This window comes from Egretta garzetta, unplaced genomic scaffold (genome assembly GCF_000687185.1).
Source record: "Egretta garzetta isolate BGI_Z169 unplaced genomic scaffold, ASM68718v1 scaffold516, whole genome shotgun sequence".
Classification (NCBI taxonomy): domain Eukaryota; kingdom Metazoa; phylum Chordata; class Aves; order Pelecaniformes; family Ardeidae; genus Egretta; species Egretta garzetta.
In genome coordinates, this window is record NW_009259983.1 from 457,147 (window position 1) to 471,392 (window position 14,246).

General features: G+C 39.1%; 1 protein-coding gene across 1 annotated transcript in view; it reads left to right on the top strand.

Moving 5' to 3' along the window:
* The window catches only part of CREG1 (cellular repressor of E1A stimulated genes 1), a 14,379-nt gene extending 9,460 nt beyond the window's left edge, over window positions 1-4,919 (top strand). Inside the window, exons 2-4 of the mRNA XM_035895978.1 lie at window positions 1,849-2,034; window positions 3,282-3,466; window positions 4,029-4,919. Coding sequence (XP_035751871.1) covers window positions 1,849-2,034; window positions 3,282-3,466; window position 4,029 — 372 coding nt within the window. The 3' untranslated portion in view covers window positions 4,030-4,919. The remainder of the gene's footprint in view (window positions 1-1,848; window positions 2,035-3,281; window positions 3,467-4,028) is intronic.
* The last annotated feature ends 9,327 nt before the right edge of the window (window positions 4,920-14,246 follow it).

The window sequence follows — 14,246 nt, forward strand, 5'->3', positions numbered from 1 at the left end:
GCCTGTTTTTTTTTGGCGCCTTTGTTTTTTTTTTTTTTTTTTTTTTTTCTTACATCTCGGTCGCGAGGGGTGGTTGGCATTCCTTCTGTAGGGGTCGGGGTTTGCACCAGGGTTTCCCGAAGGACACGTAGCGGTGCTAGCTGCCCGTTCCGTGGATGTCACCTCATTGCTGAGCCTTGGGGACAATTACCAGCCCTTTGAACATCTAAGCATAAAGAGGTGCCCTCCGTGTGGGCGCTCGAAGAAGCCTCTGCTGATGGTGGTCTGAAGAATTGCGAAGCAGCCCTCTGGTAGGGGAAGTGGCTGAAGCTTGCAGAAGCACCGAAGTAGAGAAATGAGGGGCCACGGAATATTTAAATGGGGAGAATGTCACCAAAAAAAAAAAAAAACCAACCCAACAAATCAAAAGGACTGGAAACTCGTAGTGTGGGACTTGAGCAAAGAGGGCTCCTATGCAGGCTGCTGAAGGAATAATAATTAAATCTCGTGAGCTTACTGTAAAGGCAAGTGCACAAGGAGGGCAGCAGACTGGCACGCTGGGGCTCTGAGTGTGTGTAACTGGCCTTGTCAGCTCTTTCGCTTGGCAGTGGTCAAGAGAGAGTTGGCTAAAAAGTTAGGAAATAACGATCGTATGCATCCTTTATTAAAGGGAATCTTTTTCTCCTAGTAACTAGGACAGCATTAGGAAAAGAAAGAACCTCAAAATGAATAATACAGTTTTTTCTGACTTTGTTTTACCGTAAAACTTTTTTTGTTTGTTCCCTGTCAGGTTTTAGTTTGTTACATTAAAATAGCTTGATTATGTACCCAATTGCTGTAGCAAGCCTAATTTATTTTGTACAGTATCTTATTCTCCAACACGCCTACCTCCTTTTGTTTTGAGAATAACATAAAAATCATGATTTAAACTGTCAGTGTTCTTTTTCCTTCAGAAGGCTCCCCAACAGATCCTTATTCTGCTGTTACAGGGCAGAAACATTTGACGTGATAGTCACGTGTAAGGGAGAGGTCTGGTAGGAGATAGTGCTGAATAATCATGAGTCAGCTTTTTGGTAGTTAAGCAACTTCCTACCAGTGTTGTGAGTCAGGTGGTGGTTCCTGTTTCATCTGCTCAGTGGTACTGCCCTACATAGTGCTCAAGTGACTTTGAGGAGTTTCTTTTTGAGATGAGCTCTTTTAATGAAACTTCCCAAAGCACATAAACTTTTTTTGCTGGGAGAAAATGAACTTTGGCATGTGACTCTCTGCAGCAGGCAATCCTGGTTTGCACCAACACTTTTCAAGCTGTGTTCACCAAATTAGTTTTAGAAAAACAACTGGGTGCAGATTCTTTAATTCTTCAAGTTAGGTGTCTTACTTAAATATTCAGGATTTTTTAAAACGAACTTGTAAAATTCACTTTAAACTTTGAAAGAGCTGACCAGTTTAGGGGCCGCTGGGAAGCTTGTTTTGATACATGTGTGTATGTTTTTGTTTCAACTAATTTTACCAACAGTTGTGAAACTCAGTCGGTTACCTTTCAGTAACCCTTTGTCTTTCCACCAGGATTAATTTAACAAAGTTCCCTGTATGTCCTTGTCTTCTGTGCTGTCCTGTATGTATGTAAACTGGAATGTATCATCTGAATGTGAACTAGCTAGACAGTATATTGCGTTTAGAATTTTAAAGGAGTGCTGTTTTGTGAGGTTTGCAGTTTATGCTAACAAACTTCAGCACACTTCTGGACTGGGCTTTCTTTCCGATTCAGAGCTCATCTAAGTAGGCTTTGAGATAGTTAGGAAAAGGTGATGACAACTGTGTTCTTCTTACCAGTAATACTGAGATGAATAAAGTACCAAAAGCTGAAAATATGGTGGCTATGACATTTTTCTTGTGAAAGCATGTAAACCTCTTATCTTACTACTTGCATTTCAGATCAATTCAAATGCCTCCTTGACCGTGTCTTTGGCACAGACTCCTTACTGCAAGAAGCACAAATACGATCCCCAGAATCCCCTCTGTGCCCACATAATCTTCTGTGGGAGTATTGTAAAGGTAAGCAGCTGAAAATTGACACTGGACAAGATTGCATGCATCTAATATTATTTTTTAGTGGATGGAGAAGAGAAATTCTGTGTGGAAGCATATGAAGAGGTGTTATATGTCATGATACCAGGCGGCTAGCTCATAGTTTGTGTGAGGAACATGAAGCTACCACTTGATATTTGCAGGAGCTATGTTTACTGTAATGAGGGAGGTCTCCTTCATTCCTCTTGACCTGTTTTGAAACTAAGAAGTCTAAGACGGTTCTCTTCTGAATGAAGTGTGAAGGTTTTTCCACATCTCTTGCTTGGTTAAATTCTTTGGTCCATGCAGTATGACATATACACTTCTGAAACTTTATTGAAGTAATTGTTAACCTGAGCTATAAAGTTACAGGTATTAGAGACAGGAAAAGTGCATTGTATTATCTGGTGGCGTTGCTGCCAGAGCAGTATTCTTTCATGCACCAGTACTTTGGTGTCCCGTAGAAAGAATTTAGAATGGCACATGTTAATCATTGAAGATCTTAATTCCATTATTGAGGATAATGATTGAGGATGAGGACTAATCATCAGTTAATCTCTTAATGGTGGTCTAAATTCTTGTTTGGTGTTTTCACACCTCAGATATAGGCACAGCTCATTCCAGCAAACCTTTAGTTGCTCTCATGGGTTTCTCATCAATAATGGAATTATTTATTTTAATTAGTTCCTCTTGTACCATACTCAGAGGTCTAACTTGTTGATTTAACCCTTTAAACATTTTCACATTGTATATTAAGTGCTGTCAGACATGTCGGCTTCCCTTCTCTTGTAGATTTTGTTGTATCTTCCAATTGGCCTATGTGTGTGTTTGCATGTGTCTGAACACAGCTGGATCTGTTTGTCTGAGTGAGCAGATGTAGAAGAGGTAAAATTACACCTAAAGCATGGCATTGTAATAATCCAGCAAGAATCCGGTGTTCACTGTTTTGTAATTTGTTGAAAGATTTATTGTTATCTTGATGAAGTACTTTCTTGCTCATGCTTACTTTATAAGCACGATTTTGATTTAATAGTAAAAGCAACTACCTTGGAGATTTTGCCTGTCTTGTGTACAGATGTATACCACACTGAAGATGAGCGGACTCTGACACAGTACTGGGTCCTTTGGGACAAGACTGAAAACAGCACACTACCATCATCAGTGGGGTTTTTTTAGCTAAAATCTGTATTCACATGACTGTGTCTTACTGTAATATTTTGCTGGTTATTGTTTAGGTGAATAATTCAGAAGTGGGCTTAGCAAAAAAAGCATTATTCAGTCGCCACCCTGAAATGGAAAGTTGGCCTAAAGATCATAATTGGTTCTTTGCCAAATTCAACATCACCAATATTTGGGTCCTGGACTACTTCGGTGGACTGAAAATTGTGACACCAGAAGAATATTACAGCGTCAAGCCTTAGTAAGTGCTTAAGTTTTGCATGCTTAACTCTCATTATAATTGGAACCTGTAAAACTTCTTACTAGTGACAGTGTATATTAACTGTCTCTGGTTTTTATACACATTTATGTATTTTCCCTAAGCGATCTACTGGATGCAGTGTCTGAAATCATAAGATATGTTTTAATAGGGGATCCACCTACTTAACAATATCAAATATAATAGAACTGTCTGCTGTTAACTGCACTTGTACCTCAGCTTAAATACAGTTTCTTGAGAGGAAGGACTCCTATAGTGTGGGCACAGTCACTGTCCTCTGTTTGAATTAATTGCAAGACAGGTGGTGTTTAGGTCTAATAGTTAAAAGTAGTGAGACTATTCAGCATTTATGAAACTGTATTTATGGGATAGCAGCAATATTGCTTAATATTTTCATCACAAAATTGTTTTTGAATCTGTCATTATGATATTGAAGTATAGAGAAATTGGGTTCTATAAAACTAAGTCTTCAAAACTTTCAAATACATTTTAGTACAGTCAACACTTACACATTCAATTTTGCTCTTATTCTTACTCCTTGTAGGTGGAAGAAGATCCTTGGTGATGCTGATACACAAATGAATTACTTTGGCTGTTTCATGAAAGATTTTTTTTCTATGTATTACAGAGCTGAATTAATAATGCAAAAAAATCAAGCACCTTGCATTGTTAATGAGCTTGTATAACACTTCTGAAGCAAATGTAAATTCTTACTAACTAGGACAGCTTGAATCATGTCATATTCAAAAGCCGTTGTGCATAAGCTGTAACTAAATTTTATTCATTGGGCATGATTCTGGAAAGATGTCTGTTGACAGTCTGCATTCGGAAAGGCTGTGTTTACTGGAAACTAAAGGATTAGTCCAGTTCTAAACCTTTCAGTGCCTTGGTTAAATAGTATCTGTTTGTGAGCACTCATCAATTTTATTTGAAATACCAATTTAGTTTAGATCTTTATGGCAAAGTATTACAGGATGGCTCAGCTGACTGTGGAATGGAAAGCATTGCTTGTATTATGATGGCAAATTATATGCTGAGTTCCCAAATTCTGTTAAGAATTTTCTTTGCACACTAATACACTCACTCGTTTGAGCCATTTTTCTATTTTGCTATCTGTGTTGAATGTGCTATAGAATTGTTCTTATGCAAACTGTACGTATACCTCATGATAAGTTCTTGGTAATTCTTCAGCTGGAAGTGGTTAAATGCCCTGACTCTTTAAAAAAGATGCAGGGTGGTAATACCTAAATTATTTGACTTCAGTATAAGAAGAGTAGTGGCTTGTAAATTTGATGAAAATGTTGTAAAGGATAAATGTTTTCTGATTAGGATTCTGAAATCTTCAGCTTTGTTAGTCTGATCAAATGGCAATGCAACAGCTTTTACTACCCTCAACAGTAGAACTGAGCAGATTTTTGGTTTTGGAAGCCTTACACAGCAATTTTGGGTTAGTAACCCAGAAGTGAGAAAGTAGCAATACAGTATGACACAGATGATTCATGACTTGTAGAAAACAAAAATTAATGAAAGGTGTGTGCATAATTAATTCTCTGTTAAAATAAGCCACACACAACCACAAAAGATAAATTAACACCTTTTTACATCCTCTCTCATCTCCCATGTGCTAAGTTCACAAGTATCCAAAAGGGATTATGAACAATTAAGTTGATTTTACAATGAGCAAATATTACCTAGTTGGCAGAGTAAAGAATGTGAGAATTTAGACTCCTTAGAGGCAGATCTATATATAGAACAGTGGAATTCTTCATACCAAATCATCTCTACATCTTAATGTTGTTATTATATCACTACTTTTCTCAAACACTGGAATGATTTGTGAAAGTATTTTTGATATAACTTATTAAGTTTTCCTTCTCTGCACGGGGAAAAAAGGTACTTGTTACTGTATCAAACACATTCTGTTCTACTATTGGAAAATTAATTTAGGATCAAACAAACTTACAATACGGAAACAATTTATGTTGAACAGATTAACATTAAACATGAAATTGGAAAATATTTTTATATAAGGCATAACAATTGTGGAAACTCACATGATCCTCTGGTACGGACTTGGTCCTTCCCATGGGGACACCTGAATGCATTACATGTCACTCCATAACTCCTGATGTGTGAGACTGATGATGCTGGGCTTTTGTTAAAATTAAAATATTTTTTGACAAGTGGTGTCAAGTGTTACTTATTTCATGTTCAAGAATACTTCTCTCCCTTGTGCCTTCTTTCATATGAGCACCTTCTCTTCAGCATTCTTGTTTTATTGTTGCTCTGGAGTCTTTCACGCTTGCTAGAATAAATGGTGAAATACCCCTATTATACCTGGCTTACCCTCCGTGGATGAAATAAGCATCTTGTTGTTTTACTTTCTTTTCTGCATCTAATACTGTGAAACAGAACATAAAGTAATAACAGTGGAGTTTGTGAGAATGAATACAAGGAAGCCCTATTTGATTATTTCTTGCAGCTAGGGCTTCTATATTTCTAAATGACTGTATCATCTGCAGGCAGGTGTTCAGCCATCTCCATCACATGTTAATGGTGACTTGGGAAGACAAATGCCATCGCTCTGAATATCCCTCCCTTCCTCCTCCTTCCCCCAGCTTTATATACTGAGCATGATGTCATATAGTGTGGGATATCCCTTGAGTCAGCTGTCCTGAATGTGTCCCCTCCCTTGTGCACCCCCAGCCTGATAGCTGGTGAGGTGGGGTGAGAGGCAGAAAAGATCTTGACATTGTGTAAACAATAACGAAAACACTGTTGTGTTATTAAGGCTGTTTTCATCACAAATTCAAAACATAGCCCCAAACAAGCTGCTATGAAAAAATTTAACTCTATCCCAGCCAAAGCCAGTACACCACCTCTAAAAGCATCACATTCATTTGAGTGTTTGGTACAGAATAATCCTGGTTTTGGCTGTCTTGTCTGGATTTGATGTTCCCATTAGTACCAATTCCAAGTCTCTTCTGATTGGGAGAGGGAGAGCTTTTTTGGTAATGATTTGTCTTAAACAAATTTGTAATACTACTCCAAATCTCTTTACATTTGAAATTTGAGAGGACCCTGGCCAGATGTTGCTTTTGGAAAGTGTCGAACAACAGAATGGTTAAGCTACATGTACAGAGATGGATTTGAGGGTTAATCAGAGAAGAACTATCTGGAGTCATTCTATCTATGCATCTCGTTGAACACTTGGATAAAGATATTTTTGTATGTAGAAGTGGAATGTAAAGCAGACTAGGGTATCAATCATACTAAACATCTCTCTGTTTTTCTCCCTTACGTGTGTAAACGTAAATATCACTAGCTCAAGAAAGTCATCACCTTTTGTCCTGTTCTTCCTCACCTTCTTTTCTTCTCCCTGTGCTTACCTGCGTTGTATCAGGCTCATTCAGGAATTCGTTTGTGAGCATGTTTCCTTTTTTGCTAATATTCAGAAGGAATTCTATGTCTTAGAATTGAAGAGGCCGAGTATAAGAAATTAATACAGAGGTGAACAGTGAATCAGCGTTTTGACTTCTGACTATGTGTATCCTCTACCACAGCATGCTTGACGTATCTGAGCATGTTCTAAATAGTAATGAAGTCACTCTCCATACCCAGGAAGTCAAGTATCTCCATTCATAGGTAGGGATCTGAGACACAGGATAACCTTAGGCATCTCACTAGGTCCCAGGACGTTTATTAGCTGGGAATCTAATTAGGATTAGCTCAGCCTGGCTCTCTAATGACATAGTCACGTTTTTCCTTTGCCTACTCATCTTGCTCATTCACATGTTTGTATTTCTACTTCTTGATTTTCAATTTCTTTCTTGCGTTTTAATGTAAGACTTACATCCTGTAGATTCCTGTGACATGCTACATCATTACAGAACAGAGCTTATATATATCAGGTATTAGTTTAATCCTTCATTCAGTTCTATCTGGAATTAATTTCTTAGCTATTTAATGTTGTGTCTGTGATCTGCACAATAAAATAGAGGTAGCTCAATCAGAGTATTAGACTAATACAAAAAGTACTAATCATAACTTAATGGATTAATTTGTTTTCAACATGTTTTTCCTGAATAACAACACACTGAAATCAAGATTCAAAATCAAATAAACTGTTATATTATTATTGAACACAAGAGGGTGCCATAGACTTACATTTGGGTTGATTGGTAAATGTTTAATACTTAAAATTGGTTATTGAATTCATCATAACTCAAAATGCCAAAAAAGCATATGACAGGGGGCATGCTATGAACAAATTCTTTTTCTACAGTGCTTTACATTATGAATGCTTTCCTCCATAAGCACAGCAGCCTGCTAGCTGCTAAAAAAGAAACATTCATCATTTTTTTGTGGTTTGGAATCATTTTGTGCTATGGAGTGCTCAGAAGTAATACCCATGAAAATGATTTAAAGGTTTTTAAATTAAGAAACTCTAGCAAAGGAGATGGAGGCAGGTATAGAACGCCTCGGAACATCAACTGGGAGCAGCCACCTCCAGGCTTGATAGTGTTTATTTCTCTCACTACTTACTAACTGTAAGAATCCAAAGTGAGGGTGTCCATTAGTGTGACGATGCTTTGGCTTAGGTTTATTGTTAGCTGAACTAACCCACCTGATTCTGATCTGTAATTTCCAACACCTAATGAATCTTGTTGGATTTGGATTGTTTCGGTTGTCCCCCCCCCCAGCCCTTCTCTAGAGGTGTAGGGCTGCCAAGGCTGGAGGCCAGCCCTGACTGTGCACAGGTGTTTGGGTGGTGGGGCAGAGCTCAGAAAAGCCTGTTGTGAAGCTTCCCCTATTTGGGGGCTGTGCCGGAGCCTGGGCCCTTGCCTAGTTCTACTGATTTGACCTCAAACCTGCCTCAGCTCTGGTTGCCCCTGGTTGCCGTCACCCAACCTGCTCTTCTTGTCCAGGTACTGTGGCACTGTGTCTCTTGGTGGTGAGGCCACTGCCCTGCCGAGCCTGCTGGTATCCCTGCTCTGATGGAGCAGCTGGCCTTTGGTGCTCCTCAATGACTGTATTTTCCCTGCTGGGAAGCTCCATCATGAGCTTCTTGTGCAAAGCTCTTGGAGTTGCTCCCAGGGCTTTTTGACTTAAGAACTTTTATGTCTAGAGGCTTCCTCACAGTTTCTGTGTTGAGTATTATACTGTAATAAGATTAGAATGTAAGACTCATTCATTCTGGCTGTAGTGGTTAATGTTCTTTGTAGCCTGGTTTTCTATGGAAACAAGGTTTAGGTAACATGTTGTCTGGACACTTGCTTTTGTCAGTTGTTTTTTTTGGTTGTTTTTTTTTTTTTACTCTGTTGAATTTAGATTTGAAACAATTAGGCTGACCTTGAAGCCACAAAGCTCCTCTGTATGTCGTGACAATTGGGAGCTCAAGAGAGGAAACAAGACCCAGTTCATGTATATTAAAGGTACAAAAGTCACGCTTTTTAAAAATTTGAGCTTTGTTAATTGTGCTGGTTGCAGAGCTGCCTGGAGTCTTCTGGTTGACTGAGAAGAGGTATAAGTTGGTATCTGAAGTGATGAAATTTTCTATTATTTAGTGGATGTCCTTGTTTTACTCAAAGAACCTAACAGCTGTAGCAATTGTTCTGAATTACTTTTTTCTCTAGCTCTTCATATCCTAGATAGAAAAGCCGTAACCCCATTGCTCTTTGCTTCTGATTCCTGCAGCTGTTAGGCTTACTTTTGGATGTAATTTCTCCAGTTTAAACAAAAGAGATGGCACACATATGGTGGCAGATCCAACAACTGCTGTGGGTCTTGTTGAGAGAGGGGAGTCTCTCCCTCAACCTCAGTGGTGTTGTCAGTGTACCCATACAGGTGTAGAACTACTTCATGTTATATTTGCTGCTGCCACTGACTCAGGTTGTAACCTTACTCATTTTGCACCCCTTATCTATAAACATGTAAGTAGAGACCAGTTTGCAGGATTCGTGTAAAATACTTGTAAATCACCTCCGTACCTTTAGATGAGAGGAATGCTCTTTTAAAAACAAGATGACTTCTGGTTACTATGAACACAGAGTGACTTGACAAAGCAATGCAGAAGGTATGCATACGTGTGTGCAGACATGGAGAGAGACAGACAGACTTTCAAGAAATACTAGGTAGCGTGTATGTAATTGCATATATAAGCGTGTATATTTATGTGAAAACATTGAAGATACTTTGTATTTCTATAATGTTTTATGCCAATAGAACCTATTAAACATCACCCAGTGTTAAAAGCTGTTTCTAGATTGAAATGAAACAATCGTTTAGGGTAAGAAATACAGAAATAATTGCACAAAACCTGCAGTATATGATTGTAAGAACCTCACGTAGTTCTCTCCTGTTGTCATTTAGCCAAAAACAATTGCCTAATCAAGCATGAATTGGATTTTTAATTTGTTTTAAATGCTTAAATGAACTTCATTTCATTAAGTTTTCACCCAGATGAGCACTTGAAAAATGCAGAAGAGGTATGTGTTAGGGGTGAAGAGGGGAAGAAAATAAAGGAAATGAGGATACTTGTTACAGGTCTTAAAATCTGGCTTCACAATACTTACATTTTCATGAAAGATGTAACCTTACTGATCAATTATAGTTTGTACAGCCACACAAGAAACTCCTGAAGGTGCTCTATAATTAAAAAGAGCATTCCCAGAATGTGTGTTTAGTGATAAAGCCCCAGAATTTTCCTACATATGCTGTAATGTAATCAGGGAAATTCACCTGCAATTAATAGGTGAAGATGTTAATGATGTGAGAGAGTAGCTTGACTAGCCTAAAGGAGAAGCAGCATTGTGCTTCCTTCTTAAAATATGATGTAAGCAGTGGTCTCTCCAGTGCATTAAAAACAAAAAATTGGGAACAGATCACAAACGCTTCACTGGGGAGGAAAGAATTGGACATTACAGATTCAGTGGTCTCAAAACTAAGTATTCAGACAGGGTGCATTTTAATTTTCTACTAACATCTCCTTTATAGGTTTCCAAAACCCATGTTGCACTGAAAATGTTAAGACCATAGCAGGAACAGGGGACTGCTAGTCACAAAACAAGCCAAAATAATGAATAGGAATTCGTTCTTACACTGTGTCAGGGCCTGTTTATCATCTCCCATAGGAAACATACACTCATGGCTGTGTTTGTCTTTATGGTACTGCACAGGTGTCTGTTTTATTTTTTTTCTCGTTGGATGTGGCAGGGTTTCTATTTGCACAATGCAGCTGCAAGGAGTAGTGACAGTCAAGTGGTTTTTCCTTGGAAAAGCAGTATTTTCGTGCACAGAGGGGAGCAGTTGTACCCGGACCAACTTCTCTTGTCTCCCTCTTGGGAGCTGCAAAGCAAGACCTGTAGTTAGACACGGTCTTCTTTCCAGCTCTCCGTTTGCAATGCTGGCAAAAGTGCAGGGCAGGGATTAATCCTCTTGGAATGCAGCAATTATACTAAATAAGTATTAATTGCTGCAGTCCAAGGGGATTAGCACAGTTGAACCCAATTATAGCAAAGCAAAGCTTCACTGTAAGCCACCATGGTGCACTGAAATGCAGTGAAGCAATGTAGGACTGTCAGTCTGTGGCATTTTGTCAATAAAAGTTGTGGGCTTGCACACTGTAAAGGGCAGACTTTTCAGTGTATTAAGTCTACTGTGTGAATGGCATGCCTTTCTGGGGGCTACACCTTTCTCACCAGAGAAAATTGTTGTTTATTTAACACCCATTATCTTTGTGTGAACATCTCCAAAATTATTTTGATGCTTGTTAAGTTAGTTCTGGCACTACAACGGTCAATCCCTGCTGGATATGGGGCAAGACTGCAGCCTGTCTGGATTCTTCTGTCTCTACCAGCTCCTCCATCAGGTGATATAGGTACTAATTTTGCCTGCAAGTACTAACTGTATCAAATAGGCTTAGGAGAACTTTTGATAACGGACCTGTTTCAGTCGCAGCAGTCTGTGGTGATGATTACAGGCAAGCGCTCTGTGGTAGCAATACATGAGCCAGAGGGCAGTGTGTAGTTAGTGTTTTTTTTTTTTTTTTTTTTTAATCCTCAGCTTGACTGTGGTGTGGGTTTGGTTTTTTTAGTTTTAATTTATTGTCTGTTAAAACTGCGAACCCTGCTGTTTTGTTTGGGGGTTTTTTATGGTACAGTCTAAGCATAACCAGTAAGCATGAAAACGGGATGCTTCTGGGGATGAATCAGCCCCTTGCATTAGAGCTGTACCAGGATTTCTTGTGTCCAGAGAAAGAAAAGCATATTGATGCACAGAACCAATTGAATGCATACCTTGTCTATTTTATGAAAGATGTGATCCTTACAGATAATGAGCTGCACCTTAATCGACATTAAACACAACTGAGTTGTATTTGGGGACCACTTCAATTCCCTGACCCATTCTGTTTCAGGAACCATAGATCAAATCTTGCAGTCTTCCCAGTGCAGGTAATTCTTGAAGTGCACTTACCTCCACCTGTATGTTTAGATAAAGAGTCAACTTTAGCTGAGAGCTTTTCTTAACCCAGCAGGGAGGGTTTTATGTCTCTACTGTGGCCTTGTCTGTATTGAGAAAAATAGCTGCTGGTTCGGCTTAACTAGTGTTGGCATTCATTTCTAGTCCAGTGTTAACAAAGTTCTTACGATCTGACTGAAGCGAGTAAACTGAAACATCAGTATGATTTAAACTCTTGGTAAAAATGCATGTATGAGATTGTGTAATGCACAGCATGGGCAGGAGGTGCTGAAGCTTTTACTGTGCTGTGTAGTTCCTAGAGATGCAAAGACCAAACAGGCTGGAGAAGAAGGCAGTACTAAGAAAATCATTCCTCGTCGTGTAATTGCAAGCTGTATGAACACAGAAAAGCTTTTTCCTAGAGACCACTTCCTCTTTATCTTTTTCTGTACTCCTTGACTGCATGTGATTTGCATCTCCTGTGCCGTGCTTGTGACAATAACTCGTAATACAAGCATGATCACTCTTCTGTATACTTGCATTGTATTTAGTTTATAATGATAAGCTTGCCTTATTTCAAAAGCTGACGGATGGGGAGGAGAGAATTTCTAGGGGCACTGTCATGCAAAGCCTTTTTCTGACTCTACCCACACTTCTAAATGAAGTCCATATACTCTATTTCTCTGACCTTTCCCTATGTAGACATCAAAACACATTGGCCCAACTGCTGTTCTCCCAGTGTGCCTACTGTTGCCATTAATCTCCCTTTCTTATACAGCTCTTCATTCCTTTTCCTTACCTTTGGCCTCAACACTTTATTCAAAGTGATAATTTGCTGGCTTTCTGCCGGAGGGAGAAGCTATGATCAATAACAGGAGGAGACAGGGGTCAGCAGAATAGTGATGAGCAGTGCCATTTGCTCCTCTGAAAATACTGTTACCCAAAAATATCAATAACTAGTATGATATTATTTTAGCTTTTGGATAAGGAGTCAGTGAGATTTAGGCAGCCTGCAGTGGGAGCAGGGGTCTTTTTCCTCTCACTAATTCCTTATTTCAGCCAATTTTCTGTTACGCGGGGAAGTGGACAGAGAGGGCTTTATCCGGCTCGCTTTGGAATATAGACCGTGTACCCGGGCACAGCCATTCCTGGGACTAATGGCACCTCTTTCAGCTTCAATGTGTGGTGGCTCTCACAGGCAGTGCTTTGCCTTCTGGCTGGTAGCAAGTCAGAGCCCATCTCCAGCCTTCCCTTATGGCTTTTCGGGTAGAAGAGCTGCAAAGGAAACCTTCCACAAGGCTGGGGGAGAGCAGAGGCTCAGCAGTACTGTGTAGGTATCGCAGAATAGCATGCAGGGCTAGGTTTTGGTGCTAGTAATACTAATTTTGGTATTGGCTGGTACAATATATAATAATTATTAAATAAAGGCATAATACTGTTACATCAGTGTATTAGCCTTCGTTACTCCAGACAGCAAGGTGATGAATTTCTTGGTCTCCTTCTTCCAAGAACTCCAATTTACTTTGCTTTCAAAAGACTATAAATCCTTCTGTCTTATATGCACAATAACTCTCACCCTGCCAGTTGTCTTCATATTATCGGGAAATAGCTGTCACCAATCCTGTTCCTGTACCTGCTGGGGATGCACATACCTCTTTCTCTTTCTTTTCTACAAATTAGAAATGGGGAAAAAAAGTGATTATTCGTTGAGATACTTGTGCTTCCTCCCAGCCTAAGCTCTGATCCTGAAATGTATTAATAGTATTACTGTTGTAAACACTCAGCAATCTTCTGTTGAGCCAGTTGTACTTTGTTGGGGGGGAGGGCTGAGTTTTAGGCTTTAAGGTGCATCTAAGTCATGTTTTCAAGCTTTTCTAATTCATGGTTGTCCAAAATGTACTTTTTATTGCTGTTGATAAAAGTGAAAATTTTTGTTCACACTTCAAAAGAGCACAGTAATGTGAGATTTCTTACAAAGCGAGATCACTCTGTCAAGTGGTGTGATTTTCATATAAATGCCCTAACACTTTGCTGGAGAATTTACTTCTGTCTAATATCTCCTTCTCGGGAAGATTTTTCTGAAACTCCAGATTTCACCTTAAAAAAACAAACCAAAAAGCCCTTGAAAACCCAAACAACTCCCAGGTGTCCCTGATTCCTGGTTCTCTGAGTTCTAGCATCTTGTTTTCCCATTTTCCCTCTCTCTTTAAGATTTAATTTCTTTATCTGTAAAAGCTTAACTGCCCTGGCTTTAGTAAGGCTAATTTGAAAAGAATGTCGAGGTCCTCAGGTAAAAGCATAA